The sequence below is a fragment of the Convolutriloba macropyga genome, chromosome 10 (assembly GCF_964194025.1).
Source record: "Convolutriloba macropyga chromosome 10, txConMacr16.3, whole genome shotgun sequence".
Lineage (NCBI taxonomy): Eukaryota > Metazoa > Xenacoelomorpha > Acoela > Convolutidae > Convolutriloba > Convolutriloba macropyga.
In genome coordinates this window covers 15,029,889-15,054,055 of record NC_134477.1, presented here as the reverse complement: position 1 = coordinate 15,054,055, position 24,167 = coordinate 15,029,889, and the positions used below count along the sequence as shown (strand labels likewise).

At 33.9% G+C, this 24,167-nt stretch overlaps 1 protein-coding gene across 1 annotated transcript in view; it reads right to left on the bottom strand.

Moving 5' to 3' along the window:
• LOC142347933 (uncharacterized) overlaps positions 1–24,167 on the bottom strand; it is a 181,061-nt gene that overhangs the window by 65,325 nt on the left and 91,569 nt on the right. Inside the window, exons 53-57 of the mRNA XM_075399098.1 lie at positions 7,323–7,842; positions 7,057–7,197; positions 6,640–6,793; positions 5,974–6,381; positions 901–1,004 (exon numbers count right to left, since the gene is read on the bottom strand). Coding sequence (XP_075255213.1) covers positions 901–1,004; positions 5,974–6,381; positions 6,640–6,793; positions 7,057–7,197; positions 7,323–7,842 — 1,327 coding nt within the window. The remainder of the gene's footprint in view (positions 1–900; positions 1,005–5,973; positions 6,382–6,639; positions 6,794–7,056; positions 7,198–7,322; positions 7,843–24,167) is intronic.

Here is a 24,167-nt window from a genome sequence, read left to right as displayed (position 1 = left end):
TTTTCAAAAACTTAACACCAAAAAATGATTGCAATTTCATTGAAACGAAATTAAAGTCCCTCCTGTTCCCCAAAATACTATTTCTAGTAATTAAAAGCAAAATACAAACAAAAAACTGAAAAAAAAATGGTAAAAAACTACGAACATCGGATTAGCAAATATACAATTTTATGAAACAAATCTTCATCGAGGTAGAAAGAGGCATTGAGTATATGAATTATCAAAGGGAAGTTGCCATATTAACTGATTTTTGACAAAAAACAGCTAAAAGATCCAAAAATGAAAAAATTAATAGAAAAAAAGCCAAAAATTAACTAAAAAATCATGAAATATGTGCCATTTTCGCATTTGAATCGCAATTTCGGGCTATGCAAAATACTGTATTATCAATTTCCGGGGTTAACATTTCAACATAGCATCGATTAAAAATTATTTCTACAAAAAACCAAATTACAAGCAAAAAAACTAGGCCACTTAGACGAAAAAACGGCTAAAAACGGTTATCTATATGTGCCATTCAGTCAAAAACTACATTTCAATGTCAAAAAGTCATTCACTAAACGCAGCGCATGATCAAAAAACTTCTGTCGCTCAGAAAAAATTAGTTCACACTGCAATTTTACTCACTTTCGCTTTTAGGTCAAAACATCGTCTGAACGAATAGTACTTCCGGTAAAAAAAAAAAAAAACCTTAAGAAAACCAATACTCCTCTTCGAGTCGTAAAAAAAACCAAGAGCACCGCAATATAGCTACGCTCAGCTTACAGCTTCGCAGCTATAAAAAATATTTGTGGGGCATTTTTTTTCTGACGTGTCTCATTGCGGCCACTTCACATAGAGATAAGAAAGGCTTCGTGAGAAGTGTGCAGTGTCGTGTTTGTCTTACGATCGAATACCAACCCCTTTATCGAACACGACAAATTTGGGAGTCTGACTTCCTTCAGCCTCTGTGAATGTGAAGGTCTCAGTGATCTCGCTGGTAGCACAAGGATCGCCTGGTTTGGCTAAAAACATAATCAAAGTTAATTATTCAAATAAAAAAATAATTAACCGAATTTTTTCTCAAGTTTTTGATACTTGAGCTACTTTGAGATATTATATTTAAATGCGAGTTATTACAATTATAGATACTTTGATTTAATTATCACAGCACCAGACTACGCAAAAATTTCGTTCTTTGTGGCTGTCGAATTTTCCATTTTTATATGATTTATTTATATCGACAGCCCAATTCTCTTTCCTAAAATGGAAACATCCACAACAAATCTATAATTTGACTAAATTTCAAACACGTTTGACATAAATGATTTGAAAAAAAAACTCATATTAACTGTTAAATTCGAAAAAACTGAGCTAACTACAGAATTTTGAGAAAGTTGTCATGGACAGGAAATTTAATCAATCCACGAAAAGTTACTTATTCTGTAATCCTCTGCAGATGCGCATATTTTAAAGTCTGTAAAACGATGTAAAAAAGGTAAGAATAGATTTTTTTCAAAAAGTGAGAATAATTTTTCAAAAACAGAAAAAGAAAACATACTTTAAACAGAATGAAAGAATTAAAAAATTTCTAACTCAAGAAACGTAATAAGCAGTTTGTTTTTGTTACATCCAATTCAAATACAAAGATTATTTCTCTAAAAATGTAAAACAAACATGGGTTTGTTATTGTCGGGGAGATTTTATTAATGATACCAAATGTATAATACATAAAAAAACATAAACGACTTACGTCAAAAAAATTGCTCTCGAACGAATTATAAATGTATCCTATTTTGAAACCGAAAAAGAGTACACTTATAGATATTAGATATTTATTGGACCATTTGTCAGTTTCCTTTTTTAGAGAAAATAAGTACTATTTGTTTTTTAAATAATCGAAAAAAAATATTTGAATACGAAAAAATGTATGTATGTATGGACAACAGTTAGTAAAAGAGTAAATGTTTGCTTGCAGGTGATATAAAAATTTGATCATTCAGGTGAGACCCCTGGTGATGGGCTGATTTAAAAAGGTAAGAACGATGTAAAAAAGGTAAGAACATATAATTAAAAGTAGAAAGTGAAAACATACTTTAAACAGAATGAAAGAATGTTGACACCATAAGACCATTAACAATGTCTCATGTCAGAAACGTAAACAGCACTTTGTTTCTATTCCATCCAATTCAAAAACAAAGCATATTTCCCAAAATGTAAAACAAGCATAGGTTTGTTATTGTCCGGGAGATTTTATTAATGATAACAAATGTATGATACATAAGAAACACAAACGACTTACGTCAACAAAATTGCTCTCGAACGACAGGGGATACAATTTATTTTAGGGGTTGTAGCTTAGATGAAATTTTCTTCATGAGAGCAGAATACCCGATAAGAGAGGGATTCGAACGGCGTTCTTAATCAAACGTATATCAGACCCTTGATATTTCCTATCTTACAAACAATTCTTTTATTGACAAACTTTATTTCGGATTGACAGAAAATGAGGTCAGTCAAAAACGAAAAGGATTGGAGAAGCCACTTGAGAATCAAAGAATGTTCTAGAGCAAAAACGCAAAGACAGTCAAGCAACAACTTTGCATAAAAAAGACACATACGGTTACAATAAATGATTCAAACTTCATTCAAGAGGATTTTATTAAGAAGGTCTCATTTTGATACGGTAAGAGGAACAATGTATGCATTTGTCAAGCTATTCAAAGACTAAAAATCTGCCCAATATTCAAACCAAATTTATGCCGTTGTGTTCTATTTTCTCATGGCAGTAAAAAATGAGCCTGGTTTTTGGAGAGCAAAGCTGGGCTAAAACTGACTACTAGCCTTTGCACCCTAGCGTAGCCTTAATGTCATTTTTTTGCAATTTTTCTCAGTTTCGACAATATCTGGACAAGGCTTGATAGAATTTCATTGAAAACAACTCAACCGGTAATTTGAAGTGACGGAGTACAGAACATTTTAGGAAATGCAATTAAATTTCTATTTTCTTAAATTTAAAAAACAACTTAACATAGCCCGCAGACTGCCGGAAAATAGCCATGAAAGACGCTTGGGCCTTCCATGAATTGAAAAAACTAAAGAAAAAAGAAAGACAGATCGACCACGAGTCCCTTAATAGGCCACTAGACTTTTTGGGTTAGAGTCAGACTGTCAATTTTATGACACGTACGGTCTATAAAGAAAAAACCCTAAACGAGCTAACTCAAAATAAATATTAAAAATCAAAAACTCAAGAAAAATGCTTAAGAGTTAGGGCATATAAAATTGGCACTACTTAGATACACACTATTGATCTTTAACTAGTGAATGTTCCAAAAAGTTCTATAAGTGAGAACATAAGTCATTTTTGAGTTAGCTAAGTCACGCAATAGGCTTAAAAGCAGAACAAATGACGTCAAGGACACAAATTTACGTTTCAATGCAAAGCAGTACTAGTCACTAAAGTCATTGAAAATGTCAATTCCAAGAAATCAGGTCGTAAGAATCATCGATGGAGACGACGAATTTAAAAACATAGCAGAAAAATTCCTGTATTACAATTCAAAGAATTGATTTAGCTTTGACCTGAATGAAAAATAAACCGTGTTAAATTTCCAATGAGAGCAATTAATTTGACACCATTGAGATTTAGCAATTTTACCAAAAGAATAAAATACAAGCAGGACTAAAAAATTAGATATTCATTAAAGTCATGGTCAAAATCAAAAAACGACTTCTATGAACTGACGCCAAGGATTAAAATTCTCTTGTTTCTCATTATCAACCGATGAAACCGGTCGTTAACGGGGTTAAGAGATAAGAAATCAATCAGCTCAATAAATACTTGCAAAGCTCAAAAATTCACTAAGAGTTTTTTAAAAACGGGCAGCATATAAGTCAAAGAAAGCAACAGCTATGAATTGAAAATATTTCAAAAATTTTTCCACAAGGCAATGAAAATGATCAATAATTAAACAAAGATATAAGATAATAAATTTAACAACGAAAACTCGCAAAATTCAAAAATTCTACAATATTTCTTGAAAACAATTAATGTCAAAGTCATAGAAGTCATCAACTTTGAACACAAGCAATTTATTCAACTAGAATTACCTGTATGTGCAACCTATCAGGTCTGTTAATAGTGACAATAAACGATAAGACAACAAAAGAATCAAAGTACAACAAAAACTAAAAAATTAATCCAAAATTTTTGAGAAAAAAAAGCGTCAAAACCATAACTAATCAGCCAATAACTCGAACCATTATTTAGGTTCTTTTGCGCCTCATTATCAACCAACGATACCTGTCATTGGTGATATTAAGTGATGAGACAACAGATATAGTTTCTGAAAGTAGGTAAAATCAAATAATCTTTCATGTTTTTTGAGAAAACATATTCAGGTCATAAAAAATTTCAGCTGCACCTTGATTAATTCTAGCAATTTCAACTAGGCGCAATTAGAACACACATGTATCATTCTAAAAGCACTCAAGGAAAAAAACTCTGAAAATAGAAGTGAAATTGATGACGCACGTGATAAAAAACTGCCTTTCGAAAACAGTAAATTTGTTCAAAGACCAAAGGTTCAAGGCTTTAAACGTAGTTTGAAAAAAATCACGCCTTATCCGTACACTGATTTTCGCTCCCTTTAGTACTTCAGCGTGCCTAAAATAAGTACCCTAATTTGACTTCTCGCTGACGTGAAAAAAACCGAAAACATCGTGAACAGATAAAAAAAAAAGACAGTACAACAATACAATCCAAATCCTTTGGATTGTGAAAACATAACAGGACAAGTCTTGAGGTACGATTCAAATAATTTCCACTGCCTAAACACAAAACTAGACCTAGAACGGACTATGAGAGAATTGGAAAAACCATTTCTAAAAAAAATCAGATCGAAAATAAAAAAAAACAGAAAAAAAACAAAGCAAAAATGCCTCAAACACCGCAAAAAAACACTAGCGAGAATTGAAAATTTGGTGGTTTGAACAAAAAACTAAGCCTAAAATAAACTATGAAAGGATGTGGGAAACAATTCAGAAAAAATCCGATCCAAAAAATCGAAAAAAACAGTAAAAATCCAAGTAAAATTTCCGCATGTGAACAAAGAACCACTAGCGAGAAAGTGAATTTTTGCCATACAACGTTCTTTCACTCTACTTAAAAATTAAATTGGGAAAACCATTTAGAAAAAAAACGATCCAAAAAATCGAAAAAAACAGTAAAAATCAATTTGAAATTGCCGCATGTGAACAAAAAACCACTAGCGATAAAGCGAATTTTTGTTCAAACACCGTTTTCTCACTCTACTTTAAAATTTAGGGCAAAAAAAATTTCACGCCGCAAAACCGCTCGCTTTCTCGCTCCATCTCCTGTTTCGGGGTGGCTAAAATCACAACTCCAATTTGACTTCAAAAATCAGGAAAATAGGCGAACAGATCTTTCAAAAAAAGACAGCGCCCCAATACAATTCAAATTCCTTGAATTGTAATTAAGACCCACGATGTCCCCAATAATAGCCGCTATCACTTCGCAACTATTAGTTAATACAAAACGAAGCAACTCGATTGTCGCACTTTTACAACTTGATTTTAAAACTCATGGGATTGGTTTGGCGGCAAAACTTCAAGAAAAAACGTTTAAAGCAGGATTTTTCTACTAACGGGTACTCCAACGGCTAGAAAGCACCTGATTACGCAAAAAAAGCAACCAGGTCGCCTTTAAGGAGCCTGGACACGGTTGCTTTGCTGCCCTCAAAAACTGCTGACATTAATCTGCTGTTCGGTAAGTATGAAATTATGAGAACTTATGAAAAACTTATGAAAACTTATGAAAACTTAATATCATACTGCCTATTAAAGGGCGAATTTCAGAAAGATTAGATTCGTATTTACCCATCTAGAAACAAATTTTGCTTTTAAACTACTTTTAGAAGCAATATTTTCAAATCAAGAGCCTGTCATTTTTCAGAGATCTCGTCTACTTACTAGTGTACTGACTGACTGTGTCATTTCTGAATCTGTATCGAGTGACCGCTTGTACGTCAACATATTCGATATCATCTTTGTCACACACTGGTGGTGTAGAAGTACTTGAGGAAGTACTTGTTGATGTGGTTGTTGAGGTGGTGGTAGGTGTACTTGTCGAAGTAGTTGTGGGAGTGGTAGTCGAGGTTGATGTCGATGTTGTTGTTGGGGTGGATGTTGACGTGGATGTAGATGTTGACGTTGATGTGGATGTTGACGTTGATGTGGATGTTGACGTTGATGTTGGTGTGGAAGTTGACGTTGATGTAGATGTTGACGTTGATGTTGGTGTGGATGTTGACGTTGATGTGGAGGTAGACGTTGAAGTGCTTGTTGAGGTTGTTGTTGGGGTGGTTGTCCTCTTTGGTTCTATAAAAAACCAAAAAAAAATGACTTCAAGAGGCGATTACAGAAGGCCAATCATAGTGATCACTGTGTGTTTCCTTTTCAGTTACAGACGTTGAACAAAATTTATTAGAGATTGAAATCATAAAACTACTTGAAATGATTTTCGGGCAATGCAATAGAGATAATGTTAAGATTGACTGTAAACACAACACTAATTTCTGAAAAAAATAAAAACAGTCACCTGAAAAACATTACAGAAAAGTATCAAATCTAACTTACTCCAACACTTGTGAGGAACAGCAATAATTATGATGAATTTGTCCGAAGTGGCAGCACCTCTTGGGACAATTGTTTCAACTGTAACAGTCAACTTCGAAATCTTGGATCTCTTTGAATAATTGATGATCATTGGATCGTCTCCTCTGTTGAACACCTAAAGTTTTGTAGAAGAATTAAAATTGTTATATAATAATTGCTAAACATGTATAAGGTAACTAGATTTCATCAACTGGCTTAAAATTTTTCAACATCTAGAAAAAGATAAAACTTTTGTGCCATTAGACTATAATAACCAACATATTTACGGTTATCTTTCAACAAAATCGCAGTCGTGAAGATAGTTTTTTTCTACAAATGCTAGGAAAAGGTCAATCAGAAACCAGAACTAAAAAGTATAGAAAGATATGGAAAACTAACAACGCTCTTGAGATCTCCCCCGTTGGGTATTTCAGGTGTCTTCTCGTTTCCTTCAGTGTCCTCTGTAGTGACGCTGAGTGTAATTGACTGGAAGGATCCTCTGACTTTCAATTCAAAAGCAACAGTTGTGTAGTTTTTGTCCTGAAAAATGATAAATTACATGGCTAAAACTTTAAAATCGTTTTCGAATTAAAAAATCGACATCTTATTCGGATTTCGGGTATTTTAAATTCACAGATAAAGGTTGTCTTAACACAAAAAAATACCTCGTCAAAGAGAACGAAATCTTTTGGCGTAGTGGTATCTTCCGTAATGTTGAGCGGGCGTCTGAGTCTTCCAATTCTTGTGCTGTTTCCATATTGACAAATGTGCTCGGGTGAGGATGTTGAGGAGCTCGTTGAGGTGCTCGTTGATGTTGATGTTGAGGTCGAAGTCGATGTTGAAGTACTTGTAGAAGTTGATGTCGATGTACTTGTCGAAGTTGTCGTTGATGTTGATGTCGGAGTACTTGTAGAAGTTGTAGACGTTGATGTCGGCGTACTTGTAGTTGTAGACGTTGATGTCGGCGTACTTGTAGTTGTAGACGTTGATGTCGGCGTACTTGTAGTTGTTGACGTTGATGTCGTTGTCGGAGTAGAAGTCGAAGTGCTTGTTGAGGTGGATGTGGGAGAAGTCGTTGATGTGCTTGTAAATGTTGAGGTCGATGACGTGGTTGTGGGTTCTGTAGGCTCTTCATCTGGTTTAGAACATCCGTGGAAGGAAACAGCCACTTTAGATAAATCGTTCCTTAAACAAAATGACCAGAACAGTTGAAAGTAGTAAGTCAGATTTGAGCGTTTTCAAGTGTCGCAGCAGGTAGTTCAAAGCAGGAATGAGATATTATGACTGTTGCAATTTTAACACTTTCCAAACAATCACCTGTACAAAATGTGATCACGGATTTGTGAGAGTTACTGTATTTTTCTGATTATTCTTCCTCGTATTCATTGTAAGAAAAAAATACTGAAGCTGCAAAAAAGCAGATCTTTCTGACAACCACATCAATCTCAATTTTTTGTCCGAGAGGCACGTTGTTTTAGACACAACAACCTTAATTGTCAAGGGCAGTTTTTGGATTACTTTCTTTAAGAACACAACTCGTCTGAAAAATAACCAACTGACCTCTGCAATAAAAATAATTGGTTATATATAAGATCGGCTATCAGAAAATAAATAAAAGAAATTGGAAAAACAAAAACAATACATCCATTTTACTGAGACATGACGAGTCATATGGCTTTTCTGGGATTTTACTTCAAACAATTTCTTCATTTAACAGAAACTCAATAAATTTTTGCAGAAAATATTTGCTTGTCTTAATTTTGCTGTGACCAGAATTTGAAAGCTCAAACGTGTTGATAATAAATCTGAGATATCAAGCATTAGTTATCAAGTTGATCAAATTAGGCTGTCCAGCCACCTAAAACTTTATTTCGAAAAAGATAATAATCAGTATGGTAACTTCAATCTTCTATTTTACGTCTTATTACTTTTTATGTGAATAAAAAGCTAAATAGTTCTAGCTTATTTCAAGTGAAACACAAATAAAAAGCGAAGAAACAAAAATATCCCAATCAAATGGTAGAGAAATTGATTTTCACCGAACAAACTTAGATACCTCTGTTACTCCAGCTAATTTATACGATTTTCAGTTAAAAAATGAAAAAATACTCACGCAAACGGTTTTAAAACTTAGAAAACTATTGACGCGAAAAATGTAAAAATTTAAAGGGCGGATCACACTTCGACAGCTGAAGGTTTAATATTTGTCTCTATGAAACGGTTTATGTGAGGATCAGCTCTTATTTAACAATAAATTCACCTCGACCACTGCCAAGCTAATTTTGGCTGGAAAGACAGTACCTTTTAAAGGTTACGAACAACGAAAGTGATAACAGTAACCAAAAATGACAAAACTGCTAATGAAAAGAGCAGTCTGAAATGTCTGATAATGATAAGGTGTAATTGAAAAAGGGCGGTATACTGCTGGTCCGTACATTAGATACTTAAACGACGGGGTTAATCGCGGGACCACATGTATAACTTGAGAGTTCAACCCCTAGTTCTACTCTTGGTAAATAGTTAAGTATTAAAGAAAGTTAAATGCAAATATGAATTAATAAGTTATGTTAAACAGCATCAAATATGAACCGAGCATGAAGGGATAGAATAGTTAAGTTATTAAGAGTGAGATAGTACAATTTAGCACAGGTTGAAATATTCTAAGTTAACTTGTAACTTAGATAGAATTTAAGAGATGTTAAATTATAACTTAGAGTAGTTAAGTTGAACTTACCTGATTTCCAAATTTGTGCTAAGTTAATATTTTATGACTTAGAGAGTTCTTAGTTAAGAACAAGTCACAAAATATGCTAAGTTAGAAAAATATCTCAAGTAAGCTGAGATTGAGCAAGGGAGCAATACGGGAGTATGATTTTAAATCAGAAGTTATCAGGGACCAAAAAGTGCTGGTAGTTGAGCGTGCAAGCTCCTTTTATACTTGCGGACACGTGGTTCTCTAGTATCCTATTGGATAGAGATAACAGTGTCGACAGAGTTACCAAGGTTAACTTGGTGTTATCTGTGTGGCGTGATAATATCACGTCATAGTATTCTCAGTTTTAGTTAGTGATCTTAAAATAGTAGCTTATTCAAAACTACTTAGTAATTTGTTCACACGTTAAAATGGACTTTGTCCAAATCAAGTTTGTGCTTCACGCACTATCACGTAAATTCTCAAAATAGCACTAAGATTATCAAAAAGTGTTACTGAATGTAGCACACTTCAGTACATCCCATCCCGGTCCATAGGTATTAAATCAAAACATCAAATTTTACTTAATCGAATAAATTATTTAGCTTAATTTTATAATAATTAAGCATTTAAAGTTTGTGAGGTAGATTACTTGGTTAAAGTTCTAAAGTTCATCGTAGCTTCTTGTTTCTGAGTTCTCTCTTGAAGAAGGGTTGACGATGTCCTAAGATACAAGGCTGTACAAAATAATAGATCCAATTTTTTTGGCTGGTCGTTATAGTAGACCTTTTGAAGTTTTTCTATAAAATTGTGCTGCTAGTACATCTGACGTTGAATAGTAGAATAGTATAAGTTGAAGAATATACTGGTTAAGTTAATGGTCTAAAATGACAAGCGAGGTAAATGAATAGGGAGATTAAAATGACTGCACACAACACCATAAGGGCTAGTGTTGTTGAAATAACTCCCCAAATAAAGAATTCCGTTTCGTAATTCATCTTTATTTGAGTATTGTTGAAGAATAAATCAATTGAAGTAAGCTTTGTAGCTATAGTTTAAGGAATTAATATTTAGACTTAGTTGATCATAATGAATTAGCTTTAAGAAATAATTAATCTTGCTTTTTGTCATCAGTTCAAAATAAATAACAATTTCTTTTTGTTCAAAGTCTTCAAGAAATAAAATGACTTCGCATTGAAATTCAGAGTAGTATAATTCGGAGATTCTGAAAATTTTATCGTTAAAAATAATCTGTTTAGCAAAGTTAACCCAAGCGGATTCAACATGATCAGAGAGTTGACAATAGTCTTTAAACCATTCGATATCAACACCTCCTTCGAAATATGTGTTCATTTTGAATAATGTAGTGATTCAATTTTAATGTCAATGGGGAGAATGGAAGACCCATTAATCTTTGAAAGGAATTGACAGGAAGATCCAAATAGTACTTAAACTATAAATGGTGGATGGCGATGAATGAAAACCTGTTAAAGAAAGGTTGTAACATTTCTATATCCGTGATCACCAAAATATTGAAGACTAACATTTTAATTGAAATAAGTGAGCGGTCGAAAGTTTAGATTATTGATGTTAAGAATTTCTTCTGTATGAATAAGCTTTAGAATTTCAAATAAATCGTACTCAGGAACTTGATGAAAATAAACTACAATTTTATTGGAATTGTTATCTTGCAAGAATAAGATAATCTCTTGTAACTCAAATGTCCAATGAACTGACAATGGTGTATAGAATTTATTTCCAACTAAGAATGTTTTCGAAGTTTTAATAACTTGCGATTGAATAAATTCAGCGAGATCACAATATGTTTTGAAATATTTAACGTCTACTGAAAGGTTGTAAGACATTAAATAAATTATGGAATTCGATGGAACAATTGAATGATGATAATAAGCTATCGGTAAGGATAAAGAATAGATTTTATTAGAGAAGCGAGAATCTGCAATCTAAAGATAAGAATGGACTCCTTGTTCACCATAAATTGCGCTAAGTGTATTCATTGAAGATTGTTTCGATGAAGATTGAAGAAATGCGGATTACTTTACTTGATGTAAGTAATGTAATAAAGGAGAGTAAGGTAATCAAAATGGCTAATAATTAGGCGTTTGAACTAACGAATAATTTTCCTCACCGCGGGAGAAATAAGAAGAAGTAATGAAGGAAGTACTGAACATCAACAACCACAAATTTATCTATTCCATTCCGTGAGTGCTCAACGTGATGAGCGGAGGATGTGGAGTTGATGCTTCAGATTTGCGATCTCCAGTTGGAGCTCAGTAATCCGTTGTTCGAGCTGTTGAGAGCGTTGTCTTTCTGTCAGAAAGTTTTGCTGTACCTGATAAGTGAAGGTATCAAGCTGAGGATTGAGGTTTGCTGTAATATTATCAAACGGGACTTGTATTGTTTGTCCTTGAAGGTTGTGATTAGTTAGTAGATAAGAATTTTTGTTCGACAAATAACCAATGAGATTGAATCTATTGATGTTGGGTTGCAACTGGTAGATTAAATTTGTATCGTAGTTCGGGTGTCCACTAAAACCGGGGGTTTTAGCTTGTATTTCAGCTTGATGTTGTTTTTGTAGGCGGTCTTGCAGGGGGGTAGTTGTGTAATGATGAAGATTAAGAAAGTTTGGTCGTGACGATTGAGTAGTTGTAGTGTTTGCTAAGACGTTGGGTGCCGTACTGTTTGTCTTGGGTATATTTACTTCTAGCGGTGTCGCTGGGCTGAATGTCTCTCTAATGAATTGTTTACGTGGTTGTTTCTTTGCAATTGTATCTGCGGTTTTAGTTCTCTTCTTGGATGATGTAACCGTCGTTGATGAATTTGCACTAGTTGCTTGAGTTTGTACTGCTGAAATCTTGATAGTTGAGAGAAAAGTTGTAGATGGGGTAACGTGAGTTGTGGGTTGTACTAGTCTGTCAAGTTGTTTAACTCCAGATTGAGGTTTAGAAGTTGATTGTGTATTGTATTCGGGCCAACCGCTTGAAGGTTCCTTCTGAAAGACTGGTATCAGTTCGTTAGGGATTGAAGAAAGTTCCTGAAATATCAAGTATTCTCTACTCTTATTCTATTCTAAGAGTATATATTTTGAAGTTATTTTGCAAGTATTCTCTTTTTCCTAATTTTTTGTATTCTCTTTTAAAGTAAATCAGTAGTAAATATGAAGTCAGTCTGTATTATATTATCATCATATAGTTTGATGAAATTAAAGTAATAGAGGAATTAATCCTATACTGGAGACGTAGGAACGTTGTGATCGTTTCTATTTTCGTCTTTATTATTCTCATCATGTAGGTTTGGGTAATCACTTTTATTCTCAAATCTTAAAGCTTGTAAGCCTATATTCTCTGCATAAGGTGGAGTTTGAATAACTCGTTCTCTAATATTAATATTTTCGGTTTTTGGAACTTGCATTGTCCGTTCTCTATTTTCATCAGTGTTATTATTATCAGAATTTGTTGCTTGATAGATGGAAGTCAAAATTGGAACTGACATTAAGTCAAATGTGGCAGCAAAGAGTGCCTTACCAAAGTGAATAGATGCATCTGTAATTTTGTTAATTTGCATTGCTCGAATTAAGCATAAGACTATGTCGATGAGTAGCTTCATGAATAAGAAAGCGGCAAAGAATATTCCGCATCGCTCAATTATATATTGTATTTTACCAAAGGTTTCAACAAATTGATTATTAAAGAAGTCCGGTGAAATGAATGAATCTAGATAAATAGTTCTAGAGTTATAATAATTCGTGCCTGAAATATTTGAAAATGATTCTCTGCTATCTATTAATGACTTAGTAAAGTGTTTGAGAACTCCTTTCATATTGGAGTTGAAAGTTATTGAATTCCAGAAAGACATCATTTCTTTATATGTGTAGATAGAAGCATAAATACTTGCAGTAATAACATTCGCAATTTGTTGAATAACTATGTGTGGTTTGAAGAGTGCAGGTCCTCTTACTTTTGTGATTTGTGGGGTTAGTTCAACCCATGAATTGTCATCGTCAACATCTAGTTGAAATAAGTTTGAATGTTTATCAGAGCACAATTGTTCTTCGGCTTCAGTGAAAGTTTGTCTAGAAATCGGATCAACGAAATGAATTTCATCTTCATAAAGAATTGGTATTCGATTATAGCACTTATTAAGAATCTGTAAGGGTGAATGAAATTCAGGACAATTATAGAGCCAGGCAACATTGCCATTTGTTTTAAGAAACATAGATCTGTTTCTTGTTAAAGTATATCCAGCTAAACGCGGATTTTCATGAGAAATCATTAAAGTGTTAAGAATTGTTGAGCGCTCTAGTTCACAGTCATTTCTTAATAGCTCTAGAGTAGAAGTTTGAAGTTACCGAAGATTATTAAAGTGCAAATAGTCAATTTTTGTTCCAAGATGTGCTTCGAAATCAATATTCTCATAAACTTGAGAATATGTTGTATCAACTGTTTTGTTGTCACTGGAATAGAATTTATTTTTCAGAGTTATAGCACCAGTATCGGGTTTAAATTTGTGAATGGGTTCTCCAGTGTTCATATCAAATCCGTCACGAAGACTAATGTATAGAGAATCATATGGCGTAGGATATACTATTCGTGGATGACTACATAAAGACTGTGGTTTATTATAAACTTGGAACATAAAGCTTTGTAAGTCGAAATCTGACTGAGCTGAAGTAAATTTAGGATCCTTTACTATGTAGTATTTGTCATTAGCTTTAATCATTTGAGCGTCAAAAGTGCGAATTATAGTAAAAAGACAATTATTGGGTTCATCCCAAGTGTATGCAAATGGATCAGTAGATGTAGAATCGCAGCCTCCGGCTGATAAAGGACATGGTAGAGGTATATTTTGCCAGTTATTAACTGTGCCATCTCTAAGGTTTACTTTCAGGCTAACATTTTGCATATATGTTTCATAAGTGTAGTGTGTAATCCAGCCTCGGGAGTTACATTCATTGTTTCCAGTTCCAACATCGCCTGAGTTAAAGTTTGAGAATAAAGATTTGTCAAAATCGAATTCTACTGATTTAGAAGAAGAGGAAAGTTTTATCTTTTTTCTTTCCTTTGCAAGTTTGCATTTCTGAGCATCAAGCTTAACTGAAGTAGTAATAGTATTATGTCTGGCATCTATGCCGCTAGAGTCAAAAGAATCGCAAAACCAACGTAATTGCTGTTGGGTTGCTTTACACATAGTTGCTTCTAGTTTTACTTTATAATTTCTTTGGTAGAGAGTGACTCGTGCTTGATTAGTGCTAATTTTATCAGGGCGAATTTCGCAAGGTGCTACTTTGTTGAGAGAATACATCTGGTTTGAAATCATTTTTGAGCAATCAAAGTGGTTAACATGAAGGTTAGGAGCTGTGTTTTCATAGATACTCATCTTTTCAATTGGTCGGGCGTCAGTGAAAGACGTTAAGAGTAATAATGCAAGAAATATAATAAAGATCAAATATTTTGCAGAGCAAGCAGTTATAATACAGAGAAGTGCGAGAGGTATTATAGCAATAATCTTAAGAAACTGAGCAGAACGAATTTGGTTTCCGATGTAGGTTAAAAAATATTCTACTTTTGAAAGAAACGCTTTCTTATCAGTAAATTTTTCTTTAAAGAACTGGTCTTTAGTCAGTGATAGTGGCATATGGACGTTGCGTTTTGACCAATTTAATTGCTTTTCAGGAGGCTCTAGAAATTTAAGGTACGGAATTTCTTCAGGTAGACAATTATTTCTATTTACGACACATTCTATGAAGTGTGAGTGAGAATCGTTATATTCAACTAGGAATTTTAATTCTGCAAAATGCTGAGCAATTTCAGATTCAATATCAGTTGTTACAGGTAGGAACATAGTTAAGCAAAGTAATATAAAGATAAGCATTTTGTAACTTACGTTTATTACTTCGTCTATTGCTGGTGATTTCTTGATTTCTCCGTCTTCCATTTAATAAACGAAGACAGTATAAGGTGAGTCTAACAGATTCAAGTTAATATTATCCGTGAAAGCAATCTGATATTTTAGCTCGTGAACGTGAGCGGAATTATAGGGTACCCAAATTATGACAAATTTTGCGTTATTTTCTGATGTTACGAAGAATGCAACTGTTCTCTGTTGATTAGAAACAAAACACTTGTCAAGTGTTACAGTTTTATTTCCGAATTTCAATATTTTCTGTAGGAGGAATATTCTAATATACGATAGTGGGTCGAATGCAAGGGCAGTAAGAACTTGTGTTTCAGGGGAAGGTGGTAACATAGATTAAGGGTCTACAGTAAAGGGAGCTTCGATGATATCAAGGTCTATTTCGTCTCTGTTGTTCAATTGGAAATGAAAGCGTTCAATATGTTCTGGTTTGTTAGGCGTCCAACTAACAATTATTTCTAAGTTTACAAACTGGTCTTTAACGAAGAAAATAACAATGTTTTCTTTATATGAAATATATGATCGATCAATTTTTGCTGACTTGTTATTATATTTCAGAATTTTATGGGGGATGTTATAAGGACTGTAGGAAGTTGAGAAAGTTGTTCTTGAAGCTATAACCCAATAATCGTTTAGCGGAATATTCATTGATCAGTTGGTGGTTCTAAAACCAAACAAGGGACATTTAAAATGTCTAAGTCAACTAGGCTTGAAGAATGAATTTGAAGTAATAGACTGTTAAGTTGTTGAGGATTGTATTTTCCCCAGAAGACAGCAATAGGGTCTTCGTTAGAGTTAGTAGCAAAGAATACTACAGTTCTTACTTCGTTAGAAATTTGACAACTGGTTAAGTTGTTAAACTCACTATTAAATTTCAGCTTTTGATTTGCTTTAATCGAAACTTTCACAAGTGTATCAGGGTTGATAGAAAGAGAAATAAGAAAACCGTTTTGGTCGAATGAGACTTCGGTCATATATTAGGATTGATTGTCTTTACTGTGTTGGTGTTTTGTGGTGTGTTTAACTGGTGATGAAAGTGCTTAGTGTAGGTAGTGTTTGTCGGGATTTAGAAACTTTCTGAATTGTCAGTCTCTAAAGAGTTATGAACTCCTGCTATATTTAGTGACTGAGAATAGAATTGAGAATCAATATTGAACTGAGATACCTGATATATGTGTTGTGGAGATGTTTTGTGACAAGTATTTGCAGGTCACAAATTGAGATGCTTGAAAACTTTGCTAAGTTTTCTAAGTTTATCAGTTGAAAGGGGCAAAATGTGAAAGATATAATTTGGGACAGAGAGAAGGAGAGAGAGAGAGAGAGAGAGAGAGAGAGAGAGAGAGAGAGAGAGAGAGAGTTAGAGCTGAATTTAAGAGCGAAAGAAGTAATTGATTTCAGAAGGTAACTGAGAAAAGTGATTTTGAATTTGGGTAAGGCTCTTAAATAGTGGTTTTCAGGGTTAAGTTACCAGAATATGTGTGCTCATTTCTAATTGGCCAATCACTAGCTGTGTCTAGTGCCATATAGCATGGTGTTGAACTGTGATATGATTGAAATGTTGCGCTAATTTCTCTATTTTTAGCACAGAATTGCGTTTATTAGCAGATTTTTGGGCACAAATTATGTGTGTTTTTGACCATTCCTGTAAAATGAAAACAAACAATGTATTACGTGTTGTCTGTCGATAGTAGCTAGGTTAAAAGGTGGCATAATATTAATCTGAATATATCTTATATTGTCATTTATTTCATGAAGTTAGGTATTTAGTCTATAACCAATCTTAATACACGGGCGAATCGTGAAAGTTGAATTTATTCATAACTAAGATAGCAAGGTTGATGATTTTTGGGCTGAAGGTAGTTTGTGCATTAGAACGTCGTGTGATATAGAAATAATTAACAAAAAGTTTGCTAATTTCTTGGGGCTACCTTTTTTTGTCTATAGCCAATCTTAATACATGGGCGAAAAATTGATTTGGTCATTACTTTATGAAAAGAGCTTCAAAATTGAGCAAACTTGGCAGTGCAATAGCTGTTGTGCAGACACGTTATTTGAACCGAAAATAAGCGGGAAAAACATTTGAGACTTTCTAGGGCTACCTTTTTTATTCTATACCCAATCTTAATACATGGGAGAAAATTCGATTTGTTCAGTACTTTATGAAAAGAGCTTCAAAATTGAGCAAAATTGGCAGTGCAATAGCTGTTGTGCAGACACGTTATTTGAACCGAAAATAAGCGGGAAAAACATTTGAGACTTTCTAGGGCTACCTTTTTTATTCTATACCCAATCTTAATACATGGGAGAAAATTCGATTTGTTCAGTACTTTATGAAAAGAGCTTCAAAATTGAGCAAACTTGGCAGTGCAATAGCTGTTGTGCAGAGACGTTATTTCAACCAAAAATAAGCGGGAAAAACAATTGAGACTTTCTAGGGCTACCTTTTTAATTCTATACACAATCTTAATACATGAGAGAAAATTCGATTTGGTCAGTACTTTCTGACACGATTTTCAAAATTGAGCAAACTTGGCAGTGCAATAGCTGTTTTATAGACACGTTATTTGAACCAAAGATAGGCGTCAAAAACGATTGAGACTTTCTGGAGCTAACTTTTTTTTTTATATCAAATCTTAATACATGGGGAAAAATTAAAAATTGTTGTTATTCTAAGACTAAGGCCTCAGATCTACCGATCGCTTAACTGAACATCGTAAGGGTGACTAGTAAGTGTATGAGACAGCGAAAAACAAGTTGTTTGTAGTTTTACTCATTTTATCTTGGTTTTTCTATGCAAAAATTATAATTTCACCAATTTCATGTCCTTGTTATGAAATTGTGACAACTTTTTGGACGAAAATGAAAATTCTACTCTGAACACATTAACTACTAATACTTTGTATGTTCTATAACGAACTTTCACTTGTCTATCGCGTAAAACCTCTAAAGGGGAACACTTTAAAGATTGTAAGGTAACGATATAGAAAGGTTTCATTTTTCCTTTAAAACTTTTGCTAACTCTCTTTCTTTTCAAAAGTCAGTTGGTATCTCAGGGTATATCTACTAATCATAGATTTTACTTTCAAAACGTTAAAGTTTGAGCAGAATCGTACTTGCTAATAAAAAGAGCGAACAGAAATAAATTCAATAACTTAAACTTTTTTGGGATTTATACTACGGTATTTCTAATTTGTGTGTTGTAAACTTTTGTGAAATATTAAAGCAAGCATGCATTTGTGCAACTATGTGGTCTGAGTTGTTGAGCGAATAAATTCATCAAGTTATAGCTCTTCCTGACAAATGTGTAAGGTTTGCACTTAGGCGACATAATTCTTACGTGCGGAATTTAAATTTGCGGTTAGTTATTTGTTCTTAAGTGATCTAATGTTTATTTTAAACATTCCTTGGGTCCTTAAGCTAGTAAAGTTAGCTCTATTTGTTGACTATGTGGGTTGCTTAAATGTGCATTTCCTGACAAATTGCAATTTAGTGTGTTTAAATAGTTTGCAAGGGACAAATTTCTGTACTTAAGGTATTCAATTTAGGTAAGGTGTTTGCTCATGGGGGAATTGTTTCTACCTAACTTTGCTTTGTGTAACACGTGTTTTCAGCGTTAGTTTGTAATAAAAGGTATGCATAATTGTTGAAAGTGTATGAGTGTTGGACATGTATAGAAGTTTATGTGTGTGTAACAGCTTGCAATGGTGATTAATTGCGTACTTTGTGTAAGATTTGTGTTGAGTGGGCTATTTGCTTTTTGCCTTAAACGTTCATACTATACAGTTGGTCTCTTACTCAAATCTTTAAACTTTCTCTGATTTCTTTAACCTTCTGATTTTTCATTTCTAACTTTCTTTCTTTAATCCTTAAACTTTTATTCTTTCTTTTTCTTAATCTTAGTTCCTTCTTTAATTTGTTTCTTCTTTGTTCCTGGTTTTAATTTTTGTTATATATATTCTTATTTAGAAATGAGTTGTTATCCTTTTGACTATACGTGCCCTAATGATGAGATGAAGGAAGAGTTGGAGACTGCGAACTATCAACTAACTGTTGATGGATTGGAGTTTACTCCAATCATTGGTCGTAAAAAAACGGTGCGCCGTTATGCTTATAAGGCGTTCCTTAAAACAGGGGTATTTGGCTTAGATGCCCTTAGCTTTTTATTTTTCATGTCCACGGCATATTGTTATCCACATCTTGCGTTATGGGACGAGGAAGTCTTAGGAATCTGTCGAGTGAGGAACAGATTCAATCCGTGGTCCATGAGAGAAACAAGATGTGTTTCAAAGTGGACAACTGAACTAATCGAATTCTTCTTAGGAAAGGATGTAAGTTTACACCGAATAAAATTATCTTGTTTTATTAGGGTTGTCACGGGGTGATAAGGGAGAGAAAAAGGGTGGGGATAGGCGTTACATAAAGAAATCGTGGAATAGAATGTTAAGGAGGCAATAATTTTAGTTCTTCAAACGATTCCTGAAGATGGGGGTGTCCTTAACAGAACAACAAGAGGACGAACTTGACAAATTGGAACAAAGAGTTTGGGCCCTATCTCAGGCGTGGTGGTGTCCCAAGACTGGGCCAACACTACAGAGGTGTTATAAAATGTTGAGGGAACTCAACTATAAGGAATGCCTGGTATTTGAGGAGAAGACGTTGGTGGCTGCCACCGTGAGGAGTCTCTTAGAGCCTCATATGTAGGTTAGAAGGGGAAAAAGGAAAGAAAAGAGAGAGAGAAAAAAAGAAAACTTAGTGTATTCTTGGTATTTTGTGCGCTAGTATTATTGGTTTGCGCTTTTGCTATTTCTGTAAATATTAACTTTTGTCATTTTTATGGTTTTTGCGCGTATATAACGCTTTTATTATAAAGATATTATTTAAAAGAGATTTTGTGTCTCTATTTCTTTTTGAGTTTCTGTATCAAGTCAGAAGGAATAGGTTCACCAAAGAATGTAGGTGCTTTTCTATTACGCTGAGGTCTGCTTAATACTTCATTTGCGTCTGGTAAATTAGATATATTAGGTGATGCTGTAGGTGTAGGATTATAAGGTGATGATGTGGGGGTATTATGCGATGCTTGGGGGAATAATTTGCGTGTAGCTTTAAATTTACTAGTATTATCAGGTGGGGTAGAAAAATTTTCTTGCTGTGGGCTATTAGGTGAATACATATTTTGCGTAGGGTAGGAGGTTGAAATACGTGGGGGTAGAAAATTAGAAGAGCTTGTGCCTTGTATATGCGTAGTATTATCTACTCGTGTTTGTAGCGATTCTAAGCCTGAATCTTTTGTTGGAGTAGCCTCAACGTTAAATGTTGGCTGTAGTGTAGTACTAGGATTAACAGTATATTGTGTTTCTACTAAGGGCCACTGCGAAATAGCAATATGTTGTGCGCCTCTATAAGCATTAGATTTGGATATATTATGCTTATTATATTGAGTATAATAATCATCCGTATCGTCTGGGACTACATAGTTCTCAACTAACTCTTGTATTTTGTCTTCTTTCGGGTAATAAGGTACTATATGATTTCTATGCACGGTTTTCTTCTCATTCGTTTTATCATGTTGTATCTCATATGTAGTATTAGTTAGCATTCGTTGCACAGTGTAAGGGCCTGAGCGTAGCTCTTGTAGCTTTTTAGACTTTAATAGTCCTTTCCAGTGATTTTCTAGTAGTACTTTTCTACCTTCAGGTATAGGCTTTCCGAGTTTAAATCTATTTCTATACTTGTGCGCTTTATTCGTAGTTTGTCTACATTTAGTGTAGGTATTCGAGTATATTGTTTTAAATGTATTCTCTCGCTTTAACATTTCGTTAGATAATCTGTTTTGTAACAATTTCTCTATCTTTTTGTTATTACAAGTTTCTTCACTATGTGAGTGTGGTGGTAGATTACTACAATACTCTGACGTGCATTTCTTTTGATTATCTCGTAGTAGTCCTAACTTTAGTGATAAGGGTATTTGCGGTTTCGTTCCGAATAGTATTTCATAAGGGGTATATCCCGTACTGTAGTTTACTGCAGTATTGTGTGAAAATGCAAATTTACTAGTGTACTCGGACCAATTAGATCCACTTTTACTAATAAAATGTCTTAGGTAATTAGTCAAATGTTTATTTTGTACTTCTACTTTGCCATTAGTCCACGGTGAATATGCAGTTCGGGGGCATAGTGTAATTCCCATTTCGTTTGTGTAGTGAACGAAATCATTACTAATAAAAGCACTGCCGTTATCATGTACTATTTGTTGCGGTATGCCAAATGTAGTTATAAATTTCTCTAGTTGATTTACTGTTTCGAGAGCTTCAGCATTCTTGCTAGGGTATACTTGTATAAATCTAGAGAAAGCGTCTACTATTACAAGACAAAATCTATTTCCTTTACTAAGTGGTCGTAGTGGACCTTTGTGATCAATATGAAGTGTATGTAGGGGTATAGCTTCTAATTGTCCCCATGGTTCTAAGGGTGCTTCGTTCAAGTCTTTGCGTGCTGACTTATTAGTTTGACAACTTAAGCAATCTAACATTAACATTTCAATCCATTTAAACATACCGGGCCAATAGAAATATCGCTTAACTCTATTGTAAGTTGTGCTTTCTGCTCTATGACCACTAAGTTCATGCGTATGTGCGACTTCGAATATCTTTATAAATAGCGAAAGTGGTGCACATATCCTAACGTCAAAAGAGCCGTCCTCACAAGGTTCGGAATAACAGAGTAAATCATATTGACTTTCTAAAAACAACAAGTTGAAATTATTTCTATAGGTTTTTAGTGCTTTAGATTGTTTAATAATGTAGTCCTTTTCTGGAGGTTTGCCTACTTTTAGCCAATCTCTAACTTTATTTATCACGGAGTCGTTTACTTGTTCTTCAAGAATATTATCGGTGTCAAGATTAGCGTTTTTTGCAAAATCTGTAACTTTAGCTATTAAATCTAATGTATCTGTGTGGACATCCTTTTCTGAGATGTTTTGAAAAGCTTCTGGTTCAATAAGTTTCTTAAATTTTGTCCGTCTGATATAATCGGCTTTAGCAGATTCTAATTGTTCAATAAGTGAATTTTCAATATTTCCTTCTACTAGATCTAACCAATCTTGGTCATCATAACCTTCTCGGTCATCACTTATTTCAGCTATTTCTTCTATCTCGGAATAGTAGTGATTGTCATACTCGCTAGTTAGTTCTGAAGTCAATTTCTTTATTTGATTTATTTGTGTGCCGTAGCGAAAACAATCAGAGAAACTGTGTATAGTATTACAGTGTTCATCTATGTAGTCTGGTGCATCATCTACGCTAAAGTCACCTTCATCATTTATATTAGTAAGTTTCTTTCTTTCGCCTTTGACTTGAGCAATAATTGGATAACAGTCGTTAGCTGATGCGTCCTTATCGTCTTGATGCAATACAGAGTAGTTAACTTCTTTTCCGTTAATATGAAACTTTATATCTTTAGGTATTACTTTGTGCTCTAGTTGATAAAGTTTAGCATCTGCTAAAGAAACGTTTCGGCTAAGAATGTCAGGGAACGCTAAGTTTTTGCCTTCGGTGTATATAATTTGCAAGTTTTGGAACTTAGTTATTACAACTTGATACTTAAAGAAACGATGTGACATTTGTCCTCGTCGTGACCAAAGGAATAGGATTGGTCTGTGATCACAATATAGGTAAATTGGAAAAGGGGATCCAATAACATAAAATTCATATGTTTTTAATGCAGATATTATTCCGCATAGTTCTCTATGTTGAGGGGACATCTTTTTGTTCAGCCTTATCAAATACTCTCGAGTTTGCTGAAATCATACGTTTTCTATCAGGAAAATCTTGTATAAGAACACAACCTGTTCCTAAATTAGATGAATCAGCATGTATATGAAAGGGATAGTCATTAGAAGGAAACGCGTTAGAAATATCGTGACAGAATCTTTGTTTAAGGTCTGTGAATACCTTTTCGTGTTCTGGTAACCACTTGAATAATGTTGTATCTTTAGTTAAGTCATATAGAGGTTTTGCATCTATGTGAAAGTTCAAAATATAGGTATGATAGAAACCCATCATTCCTAAAACTCTTAAAACTTCTGTTTTCGATTCTGGCGTTTTAAGGTTTCTAATATCATCTATACGTGAAGCAATAGGAGATAGACCGTCTTTAGATATAACATGTCCTAGAAATCTCACTTTTCTTAAGAAAAACATTGTTTTATCAGGGGCTGCCTTAAGGTTTGCCTTTCGAAGCAAAGAGTGATACTCTCTTACTATTGTGAACATTTCTCGTTTATCTTTAGCTTGTAATAGAGTGTCATCTATGTATGTAATGGCTTGTTTACGTTTTATAAGAGGTCCAAATGCATAACGCATTAGTTTGCTAAAGAAACTGGGTAATGGTTTAAGACCATAAAATCCTACTTGATAGGTGTACTGTCTGCCTCCTACAATAAAACTTGTAACTTTCTGTGTATCTTCAGTTAGTGGTACTTGATTGTAAGCTGATGATAAATCACTACTTGTAAAAATAGTTCCAGTGATTCTTGTCATTAGAACGTTTAGTGGTTCAAGTGGCCAACTAGAATTACTTGTATCAGTTATAGAGTTTAGGTATCTAGCGTCTATGACTAGTTTTACATAGTCCTTCTTAGGTAATATGATAACGGGATTAACAAACCAACTATTCATATCATCGTTTTCATTCAGCTCTCTGATTATTCCTGCTTGGATTAAATTATCCATTAGCTTTTCTAATTTATCTCTAAGATGAATGGGTATTTTGCTAGGGCGTTGCTTTTTAAAGGTAGCATCTTTCTTTAGGGGTAGATGAAATTTATGTTTAGTTCTGCCAATATCATACTTATGATGTGAATAGACATCATTATCCTCAAGTATTA